Source organism: Physella acuta, unplaced genomic scaffold, assembly GCF_028476545.2.
Source record: "Physella acuta isolate Inbredline_101_S28 unplaced genomic scaffold, ASM2847654v3 ptg000438l, whole genome shotgun sequence".
Lineage (NCBI taxonomy): Eukaryota > Metazoa > Mollusca > Gastropoda > Physidae > Physella > Physella acuta.
This window is the reverse complement of record NW_026731957.1, coordinates 549,394-575,291: the sequence shown is the minus strand read 5'-3', so window position 1 is coordinate 575,291 and position 25,898 is coordinate 549,394. Positions and strand designations below refer to the sequence as shown.

The 25,898-nt window shown below is 34.5% G+C and overlaps 3 protein-coding genes across 3 annotated transcripts; all 3 read left to right on the top strand.

The window, feature by feature from the left end:
• The first annotated feature begins 270 nt into the window (after positions 1-270).
• Positions 271-4,860, top strand: LOC131943018 (acetylcholine receptor subunit beta-like 1). The gene is made up of 6 exons (XM_059303024.1): positions 271-546; positions 726-856; positions 1,732-1,849; positions 2,619-2,780; positions 3,966-4,095; positions 4,643-4,860. The coding sequence occupies exons 1-6, from the start codon at positions 271-273 to the stop codon at positions 4,858-4,860; spliced, it is 1,035 nt and encodes a 344-aa protein (XP_059159007.1).
• Positions 4,861-11,710: 6,850 nt separating this feature from the next.
• Positions 11,711-15,808, top strand: LOC131943017 (acetylcholine receptor subunit beta-like 1). Its single transcript, XM_059303023.1, has 6 exons — positions 11,711-11,986; positions 12,278-12,408; positions 13,197-13,314; positions 13,951-14,112; positions 14,646-14,775; positions 15,624-15,808. The coding sequence occupies exons 1-6, from the start codon at positions 11,711-11,713 to the stop codon at positions 15,806-15,808; spliced, it is 1,002 nt and encodes a 333-aa protein (XP_059159006.1).
• Positions 15,809-19,542: 3,734 nt separating this feature from the next.
• Positions 19,543-25,898, top strand: LOC131943032 (acetylcholine receptor subunit beta-like 1). The gene is made up of 8 exons (XM_059303039.1): positions 19,543-19,680; positions 20,488-20,774; positions 21,392-21,522; positions 22,400-22,517; positions 23,241-23,402; positions 24,471-24,600; positions 24,854-25,026; positions 25,275-25,898. The coding sequence occupies exons 1-8, from the start codon at positions 19,662-19,664 to the stop codon at positions 25,572-25,574; spliced, it is 1,320 nt and encodes a 439-aa protein (XP_059159022.1). The 5' UTR covers positions 19,543-19,661; the 3' UTR covers positions 25,575-25,898.

Genomic DNA, 25,898 nt, shown 5'->3' with positions numbered 1-25,898 from the left:
TCCAAATACACGTATTTTTAACAGAAAGAAGCACAATTTAACAATATATTGTAACTTTTTTTTCAATTTTTCAAGGTTTTATCAATATCAGTAAAAGAAAACATTGAGTAAAACTAAGTTATTTTTTTTTAAAAATATAATTTCAATGTATTGTTTTTAAGTGCAACTTAACAGTATCATATTTTTTTTTTTTTTTGTTTTCTTGTGTAATTAATGTAATAACGTACCAGTAAATGTATCTTTATTATTCAGGCAACTAACTAGCTTAACATGGGTCTACTCAGGATACAAAGCAGCTTGATCTATATTTTGATATTCTGCCATATTTATCACGTGGTCACACCTCAGACGTACACCAACGTGACGTCCATCTTTAACGATAAAATCAACAACAGCGGCTACAACCCGCAAGTCCGGCCGCTGGTTAACCAGTCCCAGACCATCTTTGTCGACGTCTGGTTCGAACTGGTTTCCATTGTGGAGGTCAATGACGTGGCCCAGAGTTTCACCTGCAACGGGTTCCTGCTGTTTGGATGGATGGACGAGGTAACTGTCGTCTCTACAGTTGTTATTCAACATTTTTTAGTATCTAATGTTCAGAGTTTCTTTTAGGCATGTCTCAATGTAGAGGGAAGAAAGACACTGTCCCCCTTCCCCACCCAAGCATGTCATACGCCAATCTTATTTTAAATCTAACTATACTTTTTCCTACCCATATCCGCCAGCTAATTGTCTGGAACCCATACGTTTACGGGGGACATACATTGATTCACCCACTACCTGAACAGATCTGGAGACCTATGGTGCTGCTGCTCAATACATTGGATAAACGAGAGCTGTTTAAAGACAAAAAGTCGTATGTAGTGTTTTATTACCATATTAAAAAAAATTTTTAAATAAAAATATAAGACTTTGATTTAAAAGTTGTGAAAATAAAACCATGTTACTTAATTTATGTCAATTATTTAAAAATTTTAAACCGCGAGTAAATTTAAATTCTAGAGTTTCAAAGATTAAAGCCTGTATTCTAATCACTATAGATTTTTGTGTGTATTTTAATTAAATGTTGAAATGATAATTAAAACAGTGCAACCAGTACTAGAAAAATAGTCCAATTAGTAACGTCATGTTTTAATTCTATTCTCACCCCTCGTTACAAAAGGCTAGATCCACTGCAGAGGCGTAGCGACCCTTCCCGGCTCCCGGGGACAAACTTTCGATTTGAACCCCCTCCCTAAAGCTTTTGATTTGCACCCCCTCCCTCAAACTTTCGATTTGCACCCCCCTCAGGATTTTGATTTGCATCCCCCCCCAAACTTTCAATTTGCACCTCCCCTCAAGCTTTCAATTTATTTTTCCAACCCATTTTGGCGCCCCCTAAGGTCGGCGCCCGGTACATATGTCCCCCCCCCTCGCTACGCCTCTGATCCACTGTACTTCCCTTTATCCCAAATAAAATAGATATTTCACGTTTTTTTCTTCTGCTTCTGAATATATACCTGTAATAAAAGATACAAAATAAATGCGTAACGATACGTACTTCTTTCTTACCCCCCACCTTACATACGTCTAAAATTTTCCTGGGTAAGCCGTCCACACAGAATATAACATCTGTTGTAAACGACGTTAAACAGAGACTACTAGCTTCACGAATTGTAAACGTAGCCCGATAATACAACAGTACTACATCTAATCACTGAGAGTAATACCTGAATCTTTCTCTGCTACCAGACCAGTGTTCATCTACAATACAGGGGGTGCCACCTGGGCCCCGGGCAGTGTGTTCCCAGTCTCCTGTCAGCTGACCATGACCAACTACCCGTTCGATCAACAGGAATGTGTCATCAATGTAAGTTAAGTCAAATATGTCTTCTATGTAAGTTGTTTAGTCAAATACGTGATATATGTAAGTTGTTAGGTCAAAGTATGCCATTTATGTAAGTTTTTAAGTGAAAAAATCATCTATGTAAGTTGTCGCGTCAGATTAAGTTATCTATGTAATTCTTACAATTTAAATGTGCATTCTATGAAAGTTCTTTTAATTTATTTGTGTCATCTATGTAAGTCAACCATTGCCATCTGTGTAAGTATAATAAACCTATTTATTGTGACGTTTATAAAATCAGTTTTTTTTTCTAAACATGCGTCTTTAGTATAGTTTTATCAGCGCATGTGTCAAGATCTGAATAATTTCAATTTTTTCGTATGTGTTGCGATTAGTTAGTAGCACATATGGCTGTTATTCTGTTAATTCACCTTTATGGCACATATTTAAAATTTACAAATTGTAAATGTGAAATTCGAATAGATATTAGTTGAGTCATAGGGCGGACAGATAAAGGCTAGGTACAGAAACCCATCGAAGAGAGACACTTCCTAAATCAAACAACTGCTGTGTCATAGCTAATTCTTATGTGGACGATGGCTATGGAAGCAAATTCAGACAGAAAAGCAAGCTTAAGTTTAATTAATTATATGTTGATAGGCCTACCTAATTTAATGTGTATTTGTGTTGGGAGAAATACCGTCCAACATTATACCAGTAAGAAGAAGAATTACAAGTCTTTGGTGACTTTTATATTACATGTTAGCGATCTACTTGTGATTTCTCTTGTCAGATGACAGCTTTGACATTAACTAGTGAGGAAATGCAGTTCACGAGTACAGAACCTACGATCAGCACTTCATATTACACACTACACGGGGAATGGGATTTACTCGCAGCTACTATCAGTACATTTAACTTATCGACACGCTACGTTAAGGTCCCGGGATTTCAGGTGAGTTGTCAAGTCAGGGATCTATAGGTCCCAATATTCCAGATAAATTGTCACGCTGAGATAGTAAAGGTCCTAAAATTTCCGGTTAGTTGTCACGTTAAAGATCGTGTAGGTCCCAATATTCCAGGTAACTTGTCACGCTGAGATCGTATAGGTCCTAACACTTACAGGTCAGTTGTCACGTCAGGAATCATGTAGGTGCCAATAGTCTAGGTAACTTGTCACGCTGAGATAATATAGGTGCCAATAGTCAAGGTAACTTGTCACGCTGAGATAATATAGGTGTCAATAGTGCATGTAACTTTTAACGCTGAGATAATATAGGTGCCAATAGTCAAGGTTACTTTTCACGCTGAGATAACGTAGGCGCCAATAGTCAAGGTAACTTTTCACGCTGAGATAATATAGGTGCCAATAGTCAAGGTAACTTGTCACGCTGAGATAATATAGGTGCCAATAGTGCATGTAACTTGCCATGCTAAGTCGTAAAGGTACTTACCTTTCAAATCAGCTGATCTTCTACACCGACATTTGTTTATAATCTTTAAATAACGATTTTGGAATATTGGCTTATTTATTAAAACTATTTGTTCTAAACTATTAATAATAATAACACGTTAAGAACTCTTACATAGCTAGAATCTGTTGCGTCGATACGTCGGGTTTCACCTGGTGTCCGCCGGTTTTTTTCTATGTAAATTTTGAAGTTGGTGTCACACATTCCCCCCCCCCCCCCCCCCCCTCAGTAAAAGTTTTAAAATGTTCGTATTTTATACTAACGATGTGTATCTTTAGCTGGTTGTTAATGCAGCTGAATGTAGCATTTTTTTCTTTATAGTTTGCATTTTTATGTCATGGTGTCTCTCTCCCCCCCCCCCCCCGCACACACTTGTCGCGATCGTCATTATATACTTAAATTATTTTTGTACCCTAATTAACCATTCAATGAACTGGTCAAAAGCATATTCATTCTATATATCTTGCAAACTTTTTGTTTTGGTGTCACCCCCCCCCCCATAAATAGTGTATCCCGGTGCAATCCGCACGCCCCGCCCCCGCCATGAGACGCCTCTGGCTAGACACCACAGTTTTATAACAAATAAAGACAATAAATGCAATACAGACTTTAAAACTATGTTTTGATTATTTGCATCACGCTTTTTATGCCGATCCACTTTTTTTCAGCTGAAGTTTACACTGAAAAGACGGCCGATATTTTTGATCGTCAACATTATACTGCCTGTCGTGTTCTTGTCATTCCTCAACATACTCGTCTTTATCATTCCTGTTGAGTCAGGGGAGAAAATCGGCTACGGTAGGTTATTCTGGACAAGTCGTGTCCACTTCATGGTCTGGGCAGGATAGAAAACAGGGAAATATTTTCTGTAGCTGAACAAAAGGGTTTTTTTTTAGCAATTTGTACATACTAAAATAACAAGATTTAATGTTAAATGGAATGTATGAAGCATTCAAGAAAGCAAAAAGTTAAATGTGCCCCTAACAAAGTAAAATAGGTGTTCATTAATGAATGACGGAAGTACATTATGTAAAAAAAAAATACTTTGACTACTTCTTTTCATTCACAAACATTTTGACTTACTTGACTTTGACTTAGTCCTCTTCGCTCCTTATGAAACATAGGGCTTCCACCATTTAAATATTTAGCGTTTTTTTTTTTTTTTTTTTTTTTTTTGCTATTTATAAACTTTTCATCTATTTTGAATTAATAAAATATTAGAATTTATATTACTAAAGTTTAATATTTATAAAGTATTTGAATGGCTCGTAATGTTTAGGTTTACAAAAACGTATTATATATACCTGTCCACTTACCTCTGACCCTACAGTTTGCTAACTTCCAGGTATCACCGTACTGCTGGCACTGTCCGTGTTTATGTGTATTGTGATGGGGATGTTGCCCAGGTCATCACGGTCCATGCCCAACGTCACCATCTACCTCTTCATCTTACTCATCATCTCCATGTTGACCGTCATCGATAGTATCGTCATCGTCTACCTCTCTCATAGGGAGGAGGTGCGTGCTTGTATCTGGGCAATAGAACAATACTCACTCTACTAACACTTTTGTCTGTGACATATATACATTATATATATATATATATATATATATATATATATATATATATATATATATATATATATATATATATATATATATATATATATATATATATATATATATGTTAATTTGTAATCCAATAGACCACTTTTTATTTTAATGGCGGGTATTATTTTTTTTTTTCTGAACAGAGAGAACAGGCACATCTGAACACCAAGAGAAAATTTAAAGAAGCTTATACTAAAGTTAAAATTAAAAACTCGGTCGCGCCTCAGAACAACGAGACTTGCACCAGCGATAACAAAGTGGCGAGAAAGAAAATAACGCTGGATAGAGCGGTTCTATCATTCACATCCGGGTCTCAGAACGAAGAGAAACCGGAAGTAAACAAGTACAAAGTGATCGGAAAATACATGAATAAAGTTTCTTTTGTGGTGTTCATGTTCGTTTGGGTCAGTGTTACACTTGGGACTTTAATATTCGCGTCTCAGTCTTAGGTTCATTTGAACCAACAGACTTGTAGTCCTAGTTTAGGTCCACTAGAACCAACAGACTCGATTGAGAAATGTGCGGTATGTGAAGCTATTCTCATTCACCCAAAACAGATACTTTCCAGTAAAAGAAAACGTATACAATGTTTTTCATAGAACGTTACTTAGCTTAAAGTTCATAACATAAGAATTGTGTATGACCTTACATGTTTACTTATATGGGAAAAAATATATAATGATGTGTCTTTATGAGCTCTCTGAAATATAATGCATGATTTATATTATAACAGAACAAGCATTTAAATTACAATTTATTTTGTCTTTAAGACAGTTTTTAAGACAGTCTTTAAGTTGCAGCTTTTTTATATAAAGAATACCACGCATGTTACAGAATAAAATGACAGCTTTAGAGCTTTCATATTATACCAGTTTTCAGTAACGTGTTATGATGTTGTCCAGATAATTTGTGTTCCATATTGCGTTCTGAAAGTCGTTGTCATTTCAAATGGCACAACTAAGGTATAATAAATTCCGACTTTGCAGTCGTATTTCTGAAGCAATTTTTGTGTTTTTTCTTTGTATAGTATTTAGTTATACTTTTGATCTATATTTTTGTTTTATGAATACAATTATAATATCATTTTGAAACTGACGTTTCACAAGAGATCCATGCACATTCAGGGACATTATGATAACCATTATGTTTAACCGTTACTTTCCTTCATGTACATTGGGTACTCATCTGAGCTAGTTGGACTCAGGGACGTTCTGTCACCATTCAAAGACATTCGAGTTCATGGGCGTTTTACGAACACAAACCCCGATTTCGAACTGGAGACTTTAGGGTTAGAAGTTGAATGATCTACCATCCGACAGAGCGCCCTTTTTACAAGCTTTTATTTAACTCACTTCCTCTGTCGTCGGTCTGTCGTCAGTCTAGATCGAAACGCAGGAGTGAAAATTCGGACAGTTCTACTTGACTGATACGATTCAAAGTTGGCACGTGGGTCAAGACATGGAGACAATGCAATCTGAAACTAAATTTGACTTAATTGGATGCCTAATTAATTTTTTATATATTAATTAAAATTTGGACCGAATTAGTAGGCATGTCTAGCCAACCACACCACACGCGTCATCACCTTCAATAGCTGCGCCATCACGTTCAATGGCTGCAATCAAAAACCATTGCGCGCCTACTGAACGTGATGTTCAGTAGGCGCGCAATGGTTTTTAGTCATGTAACTCTATTGTAAATAAAACATGTAGAGTACTGAAAAAAAAATTCATAAAAAACGTTTTAATAACAAGCTTTTATGTAATAATGCACTAAAAATTAGAAAATAAATTATAGACTACTATTTAAATAACTATAAAGAAAAGCGTGGGTGTCTTCCTTAACATTAGTAAAGGTATCCAATAGATCAGTGGTTCCCAACCTTTTTCGATTGGCAACCCCCCTTTTATAAAAAGTAAGTGACCCGCGACCCCCATAAAATTAAAAAGCCGAAATTAGTAAGGAAATTAATAAGCACTAAAATAAGATTTTCAAGTAGACTTTCAATATGAACTACTCTTGATAACTATTTTAATAGCATGAGTAAAATTGCATACAATTCACTAAACCTTCGTGGTTAAGTTTTTAATTTTAAAAATTTTTGTTAACGCCAACCTATATCATTATAATTATCTTAATTTTGTTTTTAATCGAAGAATAGTGTTGAAAATATATTCTTGAAAAGTCAATCAATTTTACGTTTGGTTATGAATGGTAAAAACTACACCAAAATTGTGTCTGCAGTTTTTCGTCTTACTTGGAATCATTCTGCAAATCAAAGAATTCATCTTGTAATTCACCGGGAATGCTGGCAACATCAAGGGAAGAAGAGAATGGGTAATGCGTAAATGCAGATTCTTCTTTTTTCAGCTCAGAGAAATAGCGATGCAGTTCCTTTTCAAGAGATTCAAGATGCCCAGAAATCGCTTCTTTCTAAATTTTAATTATCTCAGAATCAGATTCATCTACCACACCGCAGAGTTTCTCAAATTTACAATATTTCCAAGATTTATTTTCTTTTCCGACTTTGCAGCTTTGATATAAAAATGCCCCGAGATTATCATGGAAAGTTAGAATATTCGTTCATTTTCCCTGAAGCTTCAGGTTAAGCTTATCTTGATGTTCGAACACATCTGCTAGGTATGATACTCTCTCCAACCACTCTATGTCGTTTTAAGTATACCAAAAGTCTTGTTTTCTTTTGCACTTCCAAGAACAATTTGATTTCAGATTTCAATTCAAAAACACGATTCACAACAATTCGTTTGACAGCCAGCGTACTGTAGTGTAGAAGAGCAGAACCTCGTGATCTATATTATTGTTTTTGCTCAGTTCTTTGAATGCTCCAGATTTTATATAATTTACGACTTATACTAGCAATGGACTCTTGAAGTCGATTGGTTAGGGCAGTGGTTAGGGAGCTAAATTTTTCTGTTTTCTGAAAGCCCGATTTTGAGCTAAACATAGATGGTACACCATACGTACAAACCCCCACAGCCGTTTTAACCCATTTTAATCATCCAGTTTCAAAAAAGTTATTTATTTTCTCCATGTTATCTTCACAAAAGAGCAACTCTTCTTTGCTATCATCCGCATGAATATAGACACAGACCAGCAACTGCAACACGAACTCACGTCTGTTGATTTATCAACTTTAAAAGCAAACAATGGTGAAAGCTTAATTTCGAAAAAAAAAGTGTTATTTAACATTTACGTACATGCAGCGTTTGATGAGATTTTCTCCTATTGTTTTTTTTTTTTTGCTTGGCATCTTCTATCGCGACTTCATTTATTGCTTGCACTAATGCTGGTGAAAACTTCCTGTTCGATCAAGTCTCTGGCGTTTGCAACTAGCTTCTTACCGACGAAAGAACTCCATATAATTTTTGGTGTGTTCCGAATGACTCGTCTCAAATGGCGTTTTAGTTTTGAAGATTTCATAGATTCGTGACTGAGAACAACTTTGTACAGTGCGCTTTGTTTCTTCTCTATTACATTTCCAGTGATGTTAATGAAGCCGAATTTCAAAAATTCTTCTAAATATTTATGTTTTGTTTCAAATTACTAAGGTTTAGTATACCAGTTGGCGACCCTCCAGAAAGACCTTCGCGACCCCCAGGGGGGTCGCGACCCCCAGGTTTGGAACCCGTGCATTAGATACTAAAGTGACCCACGCTTTTCTTTATAGTTATTTAAATAGTAGTCTATAATTTATTTTCTACTTTTTAGTGCATTATTACATAGAAGCTTGTTATTAAAACGTTTTTTATGAATTTTTTTTTACAAGCTTTTATTTCACTCACTTCCTCGTCAGTCGTCAGTCGTCATTCTAGATCGAAACGCCGGAGCGAAAATTCGGACACTTCTACTTGACCGACACGGTTCACACTTGGCACGTGGGTCAAGACATGAAGACAATGCAATCTGAAATTAAATTTGACTTAATTGGATGCCTAATTAACTTTTTATGAATTAATTAAAATTTGGACCGAATTAGTAGGCATTTCTATCGAATCACTTTAGTATCTATTGGATACCTTTACTAATGTTTAGGAAGAGACCCACGCTTTTCTTTCTAGTTATTTAAATAGTAGTCTATAATTTATTTTCTACTTTTTTGAGCATTAGTACATAAAAGCTTGTTATGAAAACGTTTTTTATTAAAAAAAAATTTTTAGTTTTATGATTTTATTATAAATTTTTGTTTTAAATACACACACACACACACACACACATATATATATATATATATATATATATATATATATATATATATATATATATATATATATATATATATATATATATATATATATATATATATATATATATATTTACTTAACTCGTTAACTATGGCGAAGTGTTGAATGGTGTTAACTAACTGCTAATGCAGCCAATAGACCCTGCTAACAAATCAGCCAATTCGATTATCGCTTCTACTTCTGTACGGCCGTGACTTACAGAAGGACCAATTAATTCGACGAACAAATCAGTCTCACAATCATATGAATTCATACGTTATACGTTACACCTGATTGATCCTTACTAGAAGTACCATGGCCTCCAATTTGTACACCTAACTATTGTCAGAGGCGTCTCTATCTCTCTGTCTATATATATATATATATATATATATATATATATATATATATATATATTTATAAATATATGTGTGTGTGTGAGTGAGTGCATAATGTAAAAAGTAAAGAATCGTCTATAGACCTAGCGATCCGTTTGGCAGGTGAAGAAGAGTTCATCTGTATACATTATGTGCACGATCGCTGAGGAACTTTTCAAGGTTTGCTTTTACATTGTCCTCCCTACTTTATGATGAAAGACATAATTTTTTTTTTAAAATGAATATTTCATCTTTATCTTCAGATAGTTTGTATTAAACAGGAAACAATACGCCTGATGAACAGCGGTTCAAAAATCTATTAAGGCATTAAATCTCATGTGTACATCATTAAAAAATGTAAAATGTTTATTTGTTTGTTTTATGTTTGAAGTAATGGTTTAATTTACAATATCCATTTAAACATAAAGAAAAATATATTTAAATTACTTAAACCTTAATCAAAAGACATGAGCGAATATAATGTTAGTTTGTTAAATACAAACACATGTGATTCTAATTATATCCTATTTCTCTCCACCCATCCTTTAATCATGGACACGCCCATGTATCTACGGGCTACGTTATGGTGACAAACCCCTCGATCCCCTCAACCCGCACACACAGCCCCACCCCCACCTGCCATGAACGATCCACAACATAGGCGCCTATGACTAGGCGAATCGTGGCCTATGACGGTGTTAAAATCTCAAGCCTATTATGTTAACACGTTTATTGAGGATTCAAGTTCTTAAATTATCAAGTCGCCAGCATTGGTTTGTATTCTTAAACCTTTTCTAAGGTATGTCTAATTTTACATTTAATAAATAGAAGTGTTTCTTTTAATATGTTCGCTACCTTCGTTTTAGGAATGTATTATTTAGCTTTAACCAACTATTTGTTTTAACAGTCTTTCAAATTATCTTCTCCAATTGTATGATCTCGTCCCTATATCTTTTTATACCTATTTGTATCTTTTTAATTTTATATACAAAACATAAATCAGAGAAATGAACGGGTCATATATAGGGATATCTCCCCACCCCCAACCGTCTACTATCTTATTAATGCAGAATAAGGATAAAGTAAATTATCCTAATTTTGGATTCATGTGTCCGAATGTCTTATATTTTATTCCAATATCCGAAGACTACAAACTGCATCACAAATACCAACAGACATTTAGAGGAGTAATTCAAAAACAAGTCTTTTTAACAGAAAGCAGCATATTTTAAAACAAATTTAGCAATTTATTGTAACTAATGACGTTCAAATTTTTCAACGATTTATCAATTTCAGTAAATAAAAGTATTATGCTTTAGTACGTTATGATTTTTAGCGCAATTTCCATTCTGGAGAATTGCGTTTATTAACTCGTAATTTCTGGATGTTTGAATGAATGAATGAATGGATGGATGGATGGATGTGTGTCCGCAGCTTTAAGTCGTATCTCCTCCTCAACGAAGCAATATCGAGGACTAGTTCCAAAGCAATTATGTTAAGTAAGTTACGAGGATGAACATAGGCCAAAAAAATTCCGGGTTTCTTTCATGGATTTCCCGGAAAAGCCAAGAAACCTTGAAAAAATGCAGTTTTTGGCCCATATCTCGGCAACCAGACCACTTAGCGACTTGAAACATGTACCAATCGATTCCTGTCATAATTTAGAACAATATTGCCAAAGAAAGTTTTCAAAAATATCCATTCGTTCGGTCACAAAAAATTTTTTGAATTAATTAAAATTTGGACCGAATTAGTAGGCATTTTTATCCAACCACACCACACGCGTCATCACGTTCAATAGCTGCGCCATTACGTTCAATGGCTGCGACATCACGTTCGGTAGCTAGGCGCGCAATGGTTTTTAGTAGTGTAACTCTATTGTAAATAAAACATGTAAAATACTGAAAAAAATTAATAAAAAACGTTTTAATAACTAACCAATGGTTTTACTAACCCTGCTCTTGATTTACGCTACGACAGAGCTATTTTTAGATAACATAAGGAAATTGCGCTTAAATGTCACTAGACTTTTTAATTAACTTGTTTTTAATAAATGTATTGTAAATGTTTTGTTTTTAGGTGCAAATTGTCAGTATCATATTTTTTTTTGTTTTCTAGTATAATTAATCTTATAACGTACGAGTAAATGTAAATTTGATTTCCAGGCAAATATCACAGCTTAAGATGGGTCAACTCAGGATACAAAACAGCTTCATCTATTTTTGGATTATTTGGCATATTTATCACGTGGTCACAGCTCAGACGTACACCAACGTGACGTCCATCTACAACGACAAAATCATCAACAGCGGCTACAACCCGGAAGTCAGGCCGCTGGTTGACCAGTCCAAGACCATCGTTGTTGACGTCTGGTTTGAGGTGATCTCCATTGTGGAGGTCAATGACGTGGCCCAGAGTTTCACCTGCAACGGGTTCCTGCTGTTCGGATGGAAGGACGAGGTAATTACCGACTGAACATGTGCTGGCTGAAATGGCAGCGCGCAATTTTAGTGTGGTGAAGGTGGAGTCAGTGACATAGCCCCCCTCATCTGAGCATGTCCTCCACCCACCCTCTAAAAAGTGTATGCAATTTACTTAGCATATACAAAGTACGGTGAAGCTCCCTATCGAACCTGGCGGTCCACACAACAGGTGAAGTAGAGTTCACATAACCAGGTGAAGCTTGATTTTGATCTTCGACTAATCTTATTTTAAATCTAACTATACTATTTACCTACCCATATCTGCCAGCTAATTGTCTGGGACCCAAAAGACTACGGAGGACATGAATTGATTCACCCACTGCCAGAAAAGATCTGGAGACCTATGGTCCTGCTGCTCAATACATTGGATAAACGAGATCTATTCGATGACGACAAGTCGTATGTATATTTTTGTTTACATCTTATAAATGAAGTGCTTGTTTTTTGTTTGTTTTTAAAGAAAATGTATGCATCCTGAGATTAAAAATTGTGGAGTTAAAATAATGTTATTTCAAATATTTCAAATTTTTATATCAACAGTTTCAAAGATTAAAGAATGTATTCTAAATAAAAATATGTTGTGTCTCTTATTTTAACTAAATGTTGAAATTCAAATTTAAAAAGTCAGTCCAACTTAGTAGCATGTTGTTATTCGAAAAGGTAGTTCAATAGTAACGTCATGTTTTAATCCTATTTTTATCCTCTTCAAAAAACACTAGTCCAATTTATTTTGCATATTCCCAACATAACAAGAAGTAAAGAGAATTATCCCGTTTCTCAAATTGTGTCTTCATTAAAAATACCAAATTAGTGCCCTATGATGCTGAGATAGCGTGGCCGAGCGGTAACGACTAGACTGATAACCCGAAAAACTCGATTTCGAATCCGAAAATTGCCCATAGGATCGCTAGTTCTAAATTGAAAAATACTTTTTACGTAGTATTGATAATACATAACATACGGACTACTTCCTTACCCGCACCCCTCTTTTTCCCCACACAAACACTTAAGTTTGTAAAAAGCATCAAGCCCCATTGTCAACAAATAATACGATATCAATTCTAAATGGCGTGGAAAATCTACGTTAACAACAACTAGTTGCATCAAACGTAGTAGTATTTTATTACAAGTGTACAAGATCTATACATTGAGATGAGAGTAATACCTGAATCTTTCTCTGCTGCAAGGCCCGTGTTTATCTACAACAATGGGAGCGCTCTGTGGGCCCCGGGCAGTGTGTTTCCTGTCTCCTGTCAGCTGACCATGACCAACTACCCGTTCGATCAACAGGAATGTGTCGTCTATGTAAGTTGTTAAGTAAATCTATGTCATCTATTAAGCTGTAAAGTTAATATGTGTTATTTATGTAAGTTGATTAAAATAAAATATATCATCAATGTAGGTTGTAAAGTCAATGTAAGTTGGTTAAATCAAAATATATTATGAATGTACGATTTTCCAATCTATAGGCCCATTTGTCATCTGCGTAAGGTCTTCAAAATTTATGTTTTATCTATCTAAATTTTTTCAATCAGTACGTGCTTTTTGCAAATATTTTAATTCACGAAAGATATTTAAACCGTAATGTTTCATATATGTAAGTTTATTTAATTCAAAATGTATCACTTTTGCTATCAATCAAAATTATTCATCTAGGAGAGAAAGATACTCATTAAAAAAATATGTCTACCTAGTATTTCTTCCGTGGATTGCACAAGCCAAGAAAACAAATGTATAATTATAAAATGGCTAAAATCTGAGTCGACATGCAACCCTTAATTAAGTAGGATGAAATCCCATCCCGTCAAACGTTACAATTACAAAACGAAGAAGAAAAAGTCAAAGGCTTATATTGACAACGGCATTTCGCTTGTATCATGTAGCTTAACAGATGCCATTTATATTAAATTTTTATGATCTACTTGTCATTCATCTCGTCAGATGACAGCTTTGACATTAAATAAAGACGAAATGCAGTTCAAGAATACAGTACCTACCATAGGCACTTCATTTTACACACTACATGGTGAATGGGATCTGATATCAGGAACTATCATTACATCTAACCTATCGTCAGGGGTCGTTCAGGTCCCAACATTTCAGGTCAGTTGTCAGTTGTCAGGGATCTTAAAGTTCCCAATATTCCAGATATATTGCACGCTGAGGTGGAAAAAGGTTCCAACATTTCAAGTCCGTTGTCATGTCAGGAATCATGTAGGTGCCGACAGTATATAATATATATATATATATATATATATATATATATATATATATATATATATATATATATATATATATATATATTATATAGGTGCCTACTTTTCAAGTCAGCTTACCTACTATACCGAAATTTGTTTCGTATTTATAAAACACGAATTAGGAATGTTATGACTTAGACTTTTGGCTTATTAGTTAGGACTAATTAGTCTCAGCTAAATTCTTATTGTTTAGATTCCTAATGAGTAAAGACAGGTTTAAATATCAATAGCAAAAAAAAATGTCAAACGATCTGAATTACATAGCTAGAACTTGTACAAAGTAAAATCATTAAAGGCAGTAAAGACATTTAAAACTATGATTTGATTATTTGTAATGCATATAAATCACGCTTTTTATGCCGATCCACTTTTTTACAGCTGAAGTTTAATCTAAAAAGACGGCCGATATTTTTGATCGTCAACATTATACTGCCAGTCGTGTTCTTGTCATTCCTCAATATACTCGTCTTCATCATTCCTGTTGAGTCAGGGGAGAAAATCGGCTACGGTAGGTAACTCTGGACAAGTTATGTCCCCTTTATAGTATGAGCAGCGGTAGAATTAGAATGGGCAGCATTATACGGGAAAATATTTTCTGTAGCCGAACAAGAGTTTTTGTTTCTTTTAATTTTTTTTTTCAATTTGTAAAATAACAAGATTTTAATGTCAATGTTAGATGGAATTTATCAAGCATTCAAAAAAGCAGTAAAGACAACTGTGCCCATGATACATAAAGAAACGTAAAATAGCTGCTGCATAAAAAAACAATGCAAGCTTTTTAAAAATTCTTCTGATTACGACTTGAATTCATAAACATTTCACAAACAAACAAAAATTTTTTTGAATTCATAAACTATTACATTTTTTAACATTAAAGATTTAATAATGTTTAGGTGAGCAACAACGTCTAAACAATCTTTTGATACGAAAATATAACAATAAAAAACAAACTCGCATGCAAAACAGAATAAAAAGGAAATTTACAAAAATATTTCAACGAAGATAAATATCAATAGGTTTGTGATGAGCTTATTCAGCTTATCCATTCTCTTCTTTTTACTTACATTGTCAACCAATCTCTGAACACCAAAATACAAATCTATGCAATCTGATACATGGGCTAAGTTTTACTATTAGATCGATCACACGAATATTAACTCACAACACTTACCTATGAACCTACAATTGCTCACATCAAGCTATGACATCTGACACTACAATTGTTTATCTGAAGAACTGCCCCTTGAACTTTTCTGACCTCTGTCCCACACTTTTTTACTAGTACCTCTGACATATAAACTCCACAATTGTTTACTCAGTTTTCTGACCTCTGACCCTACAACTGCTAACTTCCAGGTATCACCGTATTGCTGGCACTGTCCGTATTTATGAGCATAGTAGGCGGGATGCTGCCCAGGTCATCACTGTCCATGCCCAACGTCACCATCTACCTCTTCATCTTGCTCATTATCTCCATGTTGACCGTTATCGATAGTATCGTCATCGTCTACCTCTCACACAAGGAGGAGGTGAGTAAATGAAATTGGCAATTGAACCATATCACCTCACTTGAATATATATAAAGGAAATATATTCCTTTTCGAAAAAAACCCTAACTAGAAACAACCAAAGCCAAAACAAACACAAACGCAAACACGAACATAAACGCAAACACAAAAACAAACGCAAACGTAAACACAAATAAAAACACAAACGAAAACACAAACCCAAAACCAAAACAAGACACAAACGCGAAAACAAACACAAACACAAACTCAAACGCATAAATGAACGCAAACAAAAATGCAAGCATAAACATCAACGCAAACATAACCGCAAACACAAAAGCAAACACAAACACAAACGACTATTATACCCCAATTTTGTCCGCAAACCGAAAGATAGAAGAAAACATATCGGGCATTCAGGAGCCGCTTTTAAACTGTTACTGATAAAAAATTATGTTTAATATTTACACATTTAATATTTAAAAATAATATTTAAAATGTCCGTGTTTTACCTACCACACTGCACTTTATCAATCCATGCTGATTATATATATATTTTTTTCCAACACTAAAACAAACTAATAATAATTCCCCCCCCCCAACTTTCGGATGAAATGTTATTTTTTAAAGTAATATTTTTTGTTATTTATCAAGATAAGTAATTGGCAATAAAGGAACAAAGGGACGTATTTTGTTCACTTTTAAAATTTTTGTGAAAGTAGATACATTTACTATGACTTTGTTTATTTCACATGACGTGAATTAAAATTAAACGTTTGGGAAATAAAATTTGTTTAACAAATCCTTATAAAATAATGTTTTAACATTATTAATTTAGACAATAAAAACTTTAGGTGTATTACACTATGGCGATCAAGTCGAGTTTTTTACTGTATACTTTACCAATGGTCCGTTCGCCCGTCCGCTGTCAAATACATATAGAGGCACAGAACCCGTTTGATATATATATATATATATATATATATATATATATATATATATATATATATATATATATATATATATATATATATATATATATATATATATATACCTAACTATTGTCTCATCAATCAGAGAGAACAGGTACATCTGAACGCCAAGAGAAAATTTAAAGAAGCTTTTACCAAAGTTAAAAACTCGGTCGCGCCTCAGAACAACGAGACTTCCACCAGCGATAGCAAAGTGTCGAGTAAGAAAATAACACTGGATAGAGCGGTTCTGTCATTCACTTCTGGGTCTCAGAACGAAGAGAAACCGGAAGTAAACAAGTACAAGGTGATCGGAAAATACATGGATAAAGTTTCTTTTGTGGTGTTCATGTTGATTTGGATCAGTGTTACACTTGGGTTTTTAATATTCGCATCCCAGTCTTAGGGACTAGAACTAATATAGTCGTGGTCCTAGTTTAGGTCCACTGGAACAGAGTCTTGGTCGAAGTCTTAGGTCCACAATGGAACGTACAGTATCGTGGTCCCATTCTGAGGTTCACTAGAACTAACAGACACTTGGTGCCAGTCTCAGTTCCACTAGAACCAACAGACTCGTGGTGCCAGTTCCACTAGAACTAACAGACTCTTGGTCCACTAGACTTGTCATTTCCATCAACCACTCTGGACAGAACGATCCGTTTGAGATTCGGGATAAACATTTGTGTCTATTTAGTGACAAAGTTTTTAATTTAGTACAATGAACTATTAATTGACTACTGTAAATAATTCTAGCGCATTTGTGTTTAAATGTGTGTGTGTGTGTGTGCAATAGAGAGAGGTGGGGGCTGTGTGTATGTGTGCCTGTGTATGAATGTTTGTGTGTGTATGAATGTTTGTGTGTGTGTGTGTGCACGTGTATGACTAACTTAGTTTAAGTCAGTACCCACCTTTTTGTAATGCAAGTAACATAATGTGCATAATGTGTCTTCATGATATTACGATATTTAATGTTATATTAATTAATTTAATATTTATTTTGAAATAGTTGCTAGATATTTTTTAAAATAAACATATGCCAGCTTCATCCAGGTTCTGACATATTGCCTACAATTTATGATAAACTGTCATATTGTGATATTGTGTATAGTTTTAAATTTTACAATAAACATACAGTATTTTCCCATTCCTGGTATATATTGCATGCATTTTAAAATAAAACAATACATTTCAACTAAGATGACATAACACCTTGTGGAGTATAGGGGTTCAACCATTTCCTTCCATTTTTTCCGGTCCCCGGATGTTGATTTTACAATCTCCCAAGACATCCCTTCTGTCTTTAGTTCTTCAAGAAGACTCCGGCGCCAATATAATGAACATCACGTATGTCAGAGACAAAATAGCCAATTTTTAATTCAGGAATTATTCCAGTTTCAATTGTGTGTTATGGTGTTGTCCTGATAGTGTGTCCATCATATGGATATTTGAAAATGACGTTTTCAAGTCAAAGGTCACAACCACATTACTTTCAACTTGGACTTCCATTTGTGTTGGTGTTGTATTTCTAAAGCAATATTTGTATTTTATTTTCGTCTTATATTTGTTTGTTTTATACTTTTGTAATGTGTTTGTTTTATGAAATAGAATTACATCTTAATTTTGAACCTGGCGGTCAATAATGGACCTCGGAACATGAAGGGATATTATGATCAGCACTATGCTCAAGCGTTGGTTTCCTTGATGTAAGCTTTACGTGTTGAATGGCGTTAACTAACCCATAATGCAATCACTAGACCCAGCTAACACATCGGCCACCATATAAAAATACTTCTATTTCAATCCGGCCGTGATTTTCAGAACGATCAATTAAGTTAACGAACAAATCAATCTCACAACCATATGAATTAATTCGACACACGATACATCCGATTAGACGTACCATGGCCTCTTATTTTTACACTATAAGCCATTGTCAGAGGCGTCTCTCTCTCTCTCTCAAACTCTCTTTTTATATGTTTGTTTATATATATATATATATATATATATATATATATATAAATATATATATATATATATATATATATATATATATATATATATATATAAATATATATATATATATATATATATATATATATATATATATATACACAAAATCTTGTGTTTTATTACAGTTCTTGGGGTGGCGGGGGTTTACTAGAAATGATATATGACATGAAGGGCTGTGTAGACGTAAGAAACGTTAAGTCATATGTCACGGGTTATCAGTGAAGCAAAAGCATGGGCCTAACTTGGATGAATCGTGCAAAGCCGAGTAAGATGGAGATGTGTGTGTTGCGTCATTATGCTTCAAAAGGATTCCACACGAATGAAAATGTTGATGCCGATCAGGGTTAGAAGCGTGTCGAGCTGTCGTAGTTTTGTGACATAGGCCTACATTATGTACACGATCCTTAAGAAACTCGTCAAAGTTTGCTTTTGCATGGGCCTCGCTAATTTTTAAAACATAATGCAGTAATATTTCACAATTACCTTCAGATAATTTTTTGTTCAAATACAAATTTATTCAAACTACATCATCCCTACTCAAAATACATGGAAGACTAAACTGTTAGTTAATTAAAAACAAACATACGGGACTCTGATTATATCCATATTTCCCCACCCAGCCTTTAATTATGGACACGCCCCTGTATCAATGGGCTGTGACTTCACGTTATGGTGACAAACCCCCCGCACCCCCGCACACACACAGCCCTACCCCCACCTGAATGATCCACAACATAGGTGCCTATGACTAGGCGAACCGAAACATAGGTGCCTATGACGCAGCGAGCTAGGGCACATGATCCAATGACGGTGTCGAAATCTCCAGTCTATTCTAAACACGTTTAGTTGAGGATTAAAACTAACACGTTGCTAGCATTGTTTGTATGCTGAAATATTTGTAAGGTATGTGTTATTTTGCTTTTAGTAAGTACTGTTTCTTTTAATGTTCTTTATTGTTGCTCTTTTCTTTAGGAATGTATCATTTAGCTTTAGCCCAGTAGTATCTGCTGTAGTAGTCTTTTATCCTATTCTTCCCTTTTAATTTTATGATCTCGTTTCTATTTCTAATTTATACAATTTTTTACCTTTTTTTTTTCTATCTATAAAACAAAATCCTCATACTGAAAGATATACTTATAGCGACAACACCTCCCACATTCCATCAAATTAATTCAAAATATTAATAAAATAAACTATCTTAGTTTTTTATTCGTCTGTGCATGCGTCTTATTTTATTAAATTTTGAGTTTTTGTAAACTAAATTAAATTGCTCTCTTCTTATTAAATTAGTTTGTGATTTTAAATATTAAGTCTCTTCTCTTGGAAAAAAAAAACCTATCAACAATTACTTTCTTGTTTATAAAGTTAAAACATTAAAACAACATCTAAAGAATACATTACACATACCAACACACGTTTGTTGCTATTTTGAGAGCCGATATATTTTCTGCATATGTTCATTATTTTAATTTAAAGAATAGTACTCAAAATCTTATTACATTAGCAATTTTAACAATATATTGTAACACACGATGCGTTGTAATTTTTCAATATATAGGCCTATATTAAACATTGTTAGTGATAAAAAGGAGTCGGTAATACTAAACTATAATTTGTAATATTATTGTTATTGTGTCGGTTTTTAAAGTGCAAAGTAACAGTATACTAAAGTTTTTGTTTTCTAGAATAATTAGCATAATAACATAACAGTAAATGTATTTTATTTTTTAGTCAAACATCACATGGGTCTACTCAGGATACAATACAGCGTGATCTATTTTTGGATATTATGCCATACTTGTCACGTGGTCACAGCTCAGACGTACACCAACGTGACGTCCATCTTTAACGATAAAATTACCAACAGCGGCTACAACCCGGAAGTCCGACCTTTAGTTGACCAGTCCAAGGCCATCGTTGTTGACGTCTGGTTCGAGCTTGTTTCCATCGTGGAGGTTAATGACGTGGCCCAGAGTTTTACCTGCAACGGGTTCCTGCTGTTTGGGTGGAAGGACGAGGTAACGGTCGTCTCTACGGGACTATCTATCTAACGATCAAAGTTTCTTTCATGCAATGGGAGGGGGAGGAACTGACACAAACCCTTAAAAATGTCCACCGCCCACCCCGGAAAAACGGATATGTTATTTTTTAGTCTGTTTTTAACTAAAGTAGTTCGTCTTCTGTTTTAATAACATATTTTTTTTAAAATCGTTTTTAATTTTAATTGTTTAAATTGCTTTTTAGTTATTAGACTCAAAATATGAAAAGTTTATAATAGTAGGCTTTGTAATCGTACAAATGTTTACTTGGTTTTAAAAAAAAAACCAACTTCTCTCTTGTGTTAGCGCTAGTTTGATTGACAATTAGAAAACAATAATCTGCTTTTCTTTTAGGATTTGCTTCCATAGCCTATGTCCAACCAAGAACAAACTACAAGGCAGCAGTTGTTTAATTTTTTGGAGTTGTCTCTCCTATAGAAGTGGCTGTCCCCAGTTAAGGAACCTCATCTGCCCGAGGGTTCGAACTCGAGACAATTCGGATTAGCAACCATGAGCTTTACCGACACCACCACGCCGACCCCTTATTAAATTTACATATATTATATACCTATTACATACCTACCCATCTCTGCCAGCTGATTGTTTGGGACCCACGCGACTACGGAGGACATACATTGATTCATCCACTGCCAGAACAGATCTGGAGACCTATGGTGCTGCTGCTCAATACCTTGGATAAACGAGATCTATTCGATGACGACAAGTCGTAAGTAATTTGTATTACTATTTTTAAAAATATAGTTTTTTTTAAAGAAAATTTAAACGTTGTGCAATTTAAAACTTGTGAAGTTAAAATCTTATTACTTAAGTTATTATAATATTTATAATATTTATATTTAAAAGATTAAAGAATGTATTCTAAATTATAAAAAAATATCACTATCGATTATGTGTAGTTTATATAAGTGTTGATATGAAAATTAAAACTATTCAACGTGTACTGCAGTTTTACTTTACTAGAAAAGGCAGTCAAATTATTAACGTCATGTTTTTATTCTGTATTCATCCCTCGTTACAAAAGGCTTGATCCACATTACCTCCCGTCATCCCAAATAAATGGGACTACGTGGCCTACATGTAGAGTGCTAGGCTGCACACGCGAAAGTTTTGAGTTCGAATCCGGGTTCAAGTCAGTAAAACGTTCACGAGTCACCCAGCTTTGATGGGCAACTATCTCACTTTAGGGAAAGCAAAAAGGCTGGGCATAGTGTTGACCACACTATCACTTCATATGCCGAGACCTTGGAACATATGAACTCTGCCCCATTTGTCTAGGGCACGAACGAGAAAAAATGATGATTCGAAATAAAATAAATAATTAACCTTTTTTTTGTTCTCAATATGTACTTGTTATAAAAGTTAGAAAATAAATGCGTAACGATAGTTACTACTTTCTTGCCCCCACTCCACACAGTCTAAACATATTCAGGGTATGACGTCCATAAAAATATAACATCTGTTGTAAATGACGTGGAAAAATAAAATAGACTACCAGCTTCACGATCTCTAAAATTAGGCCCATAATACAAGCGTGCTAGATCAGATTAATTGTGAGTAACACCTGAATCTTTCCTTGTTGCCAGGCCCGTGTTCATCTACAATAATGGGGATGCCATCTGGGCCCCGGGCAGTGTGTTCCCAGTCTCCTGTCAGCTGACCATGACCAACTACCCGTTCGATCAACAGGAATGTTCCATCTATGTAGGTTTTTAAGTCAATATAATTATGCCATCTGTACGTTTATTAAGCCTATTTATGGTATTTATAAAAACAGTTCTGTAGACAAATTATTGTTTTTCTAAAAATATATCAATAATAAATATATTTTTATCAACGCACATGTCAAGATCTGAACATTTTCAATTTTTACTTTCTCATATATACGAAGTATAGAGAAAGTCATGTAATCGTGCAAAAAACAATCGAGATTTCTGCAACTCTCGACGTTTTACAGCTCCCAGAGTTAGAAAAACTTCATTTTGCAATCTTTTGTCCGTATGTCTCTGTGTGTGTATGTGTGTGTGTGTATGTGTGTGTGTGTGTGTATGTGTCTGTGTATGTGTGTGTCTTTGTATATACTTCGTATATACGAGAAAGTAATAATAGCTAAATTACTATTATTTATTGTATTTGTTTTTTTTTATGTTTATAGCCTTTGTTAAACCAAAAGTTATTTTGAGCTTATTTCCGAAATAAAATATTCAATTTTGGGTTTAAAATATGCTTTTTGGCAACAATCGTTAAGAACCATTTGGAACCAGCTTTTCAAGCCTATTTTGTTGGGCGGAATACCGTCTAACATTACAATTAGGGAGAAGAAGAATTATATGTCTTAAACATATATTGACAACTGATTTAGCTTATAACTTAACAGATGACATTTATATTAAATGTTTATATTATACTTGTCATTTATCTCGTCAGATGACAGCTTTGACATTAAATAAGGACGAAATGCAGTTCAAGAATAAAGTACCTACCATAGGCACTTCATTTTACACGCTACACGGAGAATGGGATCTGATATCAGGAACTATCATTACATCTAACCTATCGTCAGGGGTCGTTCAGGTCCCAACATTTCAGGTCAGTTGTCAGTTCAGGGATCGTAAAGGTCCCAATATTCCAGATAAATTGTCACACTGAGGTCCCAACATGTCAGGTTAGTTGTCAGATTAGGGAACTAGAGGTCCCAATAGTCCATAAACTTTGTCACACTTAGTTCATTCACGTCCCTTCATTTCAAGTCAGTTGTCAGTTCAGGGATCGTAAAGGTCCCAATATTGCAGTTAAATTGTCACACTGAGGTCCCAACATGTCAAGTTAGTTGTCAGATTAGGGAACTAGAGGTCCCAATAGTCCATAAACTTTGTCACACTTAGTTCGTTCAAGTCCCTTCATTTCAAGTCAGTTGTCAGTTCAGGGATCGTAAAGGTCCCAATATTCCAGTTAAATTGTCACACTGAGGTTCCAACATGTCAGGTTAGTTGTCAGATTAGGGAACTAGAGGTCCCAATAGTACATATACTTTGTCACACTTAGTTCATTCACGTCCCTTCATTTCAAGTCAGTTGTCAGTTCAGGGATCGTAAAGGTCCCAATATTGCAGTTAAATTGTCACACTGAGGTCCCAACATGTCAGGTTAGTTGTCAGATTAGGGAACTAGAGGTCCCAATAGTCCATAAACTTTGTCACACTTAGTTCGTTCAAGTCCCTACATTTCAAGTCAGTTGTCAGTTCAGGGATCGTATGTGCCCCAATAGTCCAGATAAATTGTCACGCTGAGGTTGTAGAGGTCCCAACATTTCAGGTCAGTTTACCTCTGGTACTGACATTTTTTTCTCATTTATAAATAATGATTTTTGAATGTTTTGACATAGACATTTTAATTAAGACTAATTATTTGAGAGAAAACTGTAATTGTTTAGATTCAAAATAAGTAAAGACGTTTCATAATTATAAAATGATGTTAAAAATTTCTTCCGATTTTAAATGAAACAGCAAAAAAAACAACAACCTGAATTAGATCACTAGAACCACAGTTTTAAAGAAAGTAAAGACAAAAAGAGCAATAAAGATGTTTAAAACAATGTTTCGATTTTTAGACATGTATATACATCACGCCTTTGTTATGCCGATATACCTTTTTTCAGTTGAAGTTTAATCTAAAAAGACGGCCGATATTTTTGATCGTCAACATTATACTGCCTGTCGTGTTCTTGTCATTCCTCAACATACTCGTCTTCATCATTCCTGTGGAGTCGGGGGAGAAAATCGGCTACGGTAGGTAACTTTGGACATTTTTTAAATCCTTAAACACAAAGATACAAATCTACGTACTCTTAAACATGTTTATGCTTTGCTACTGGCTTGATCACACATTTGTTACCACACAATTCAGATCTCTGACCCCATAATTATTTACACTCAGTTCCGATCTAACAACTGTTAACTCACCATTATATTTTCTCTCCCCCCCCCCCAATTATTTAACAACGTTTATAATCTCTGCCCCCCACGCTTTGCTAACTTCCAGGTATTACCGTGCTTCTCGCATTGTCTGTTTTTATGAGTATCGTAGGGGGCATGTTGCCCAGGTCATCACGATCCATGCCCAACGTCACCATCTACCTCTTCATCTTGCTCATCATCTCCATGTTGACCGTCATCGATAGCATCGTCATCGTCTACCTCTCACACAGGGAGGAGGTGAGTGTGTATCTGGGCAATAGAACAATATTCAGTAACACCCATGTTAGTGATATTTTATATATATATATATATATATATATATATATATATATATATATATATATATATATATATATATATATTTATTTATATATATATATATATATATATATATATATATATATATATATATATATATATATATATATATCAATTTGTAATCCACTTTTTATTGTAATTGCTGGTTCTATTTTTTTACTGAACAGAGAGAACAGGTACATCTGAACGCCAAGAGAAAATTTAAAGAAGCTTTTACCAAAGTTAAAAACTCGGTCGCGCCTCAGAACAACGAGACCTCTACCAGCGATAACAAAGTGGCCAGAAAGAAAATAACGCTGGATAGAGCGGTTCTGTCCTTCACATCCGGGTCCCAGAGCGAAGAGAAACCGGAAGTAAACAAGTACAAGGTGATCGGAAAATACATGGATAAAGTTTCTTTTGTGGTGTTCATGTTCATTTGGGTCAGTGTTACACTTGGGTTTTTAATCTACGCATCCCAGGACTAGAACAAAAAAAAACTCGTACATTTTAGATTTTGGAAAAATATATGTGTCTGTGTTACATAGTTTTTAATTGAGTAAAATAAACTATTAATTGACCACTATAAATAATTCTAGTGCATTTGTGTGTAAGTGTCAAAGAAGGGCTGGCAATGAGTTTATGTGTGCATGTGTGTGTATGTGTATGAGTGTATTACAACAAACATAACTTATTTTATGTTTTCTAATGGTATTACGATATTTACGTTAATATTTTTACTATATTATTTTACGATAAACATAAACGAGATTCAGCGAGGTTGTGGCATTATTGGCTGCAATTTATGATTA

Bases quoted from the DNA above. Each gene is read 5' to 3' on its own strand.
- LOC131943018 (XM_059303024.1), top strand. From the start codon at position 271: ATGGGTCTACTCAGGATACAAAGCAGCTTGATCTATATTTTGATATTC. The intron at 547-725 runs GTAACTGTCGTC...CATATCCGCCAG, and splicing joins TGTTTGGATGGATGGACGAG to CTAATTGTCTGGAACCCATA. The intron at 2,781-3,965 runs GTGAGTTGTCAA...ACTTTTTTTCAG, and splicing joins TTAAGGTCCCGGGATTTCAG to CTGAAGTTTACACTGAAAAG.
- LOC131943017 (XM_059303023.1), top strand. From the start codon at position 11,711: ATGGGTCAACTCAGGATACAAAACAGCTTCATCTATTTTTGGATTATT. The intron at 11,987-12,277 runs GTAATTACCGAC...CATATCTGCCAG, and splicing joins TGTTCGGATGGAAGGACGAG to CTAATTGTCTGGGACCCAAA. The intron at 13,315-13,950 runs GTAAGTTGTTAA...TCATCTCGTCAG, and splicing joins AACAGGAATGTGTCGTCTAT to ATGACAGCTTTGACATTAAA.
- LOC131943032 (XM_059303039.1), top strand. The intron at 22,518-23,240 runs GTAGGTTTTTAA...TTATCTCGTCAG, and splicing joins AACAGGAATGTTCCATCTAT to ATGACAGCTTTGACATTAAA. The intron at 23,403-24,470 runs GTCAGTTGTCAG...ACCTTTTTTCAG, and splicing joins TTCAGGTCCCAACATTTCAG to TTGAAGTTTAATCTAAAAAG.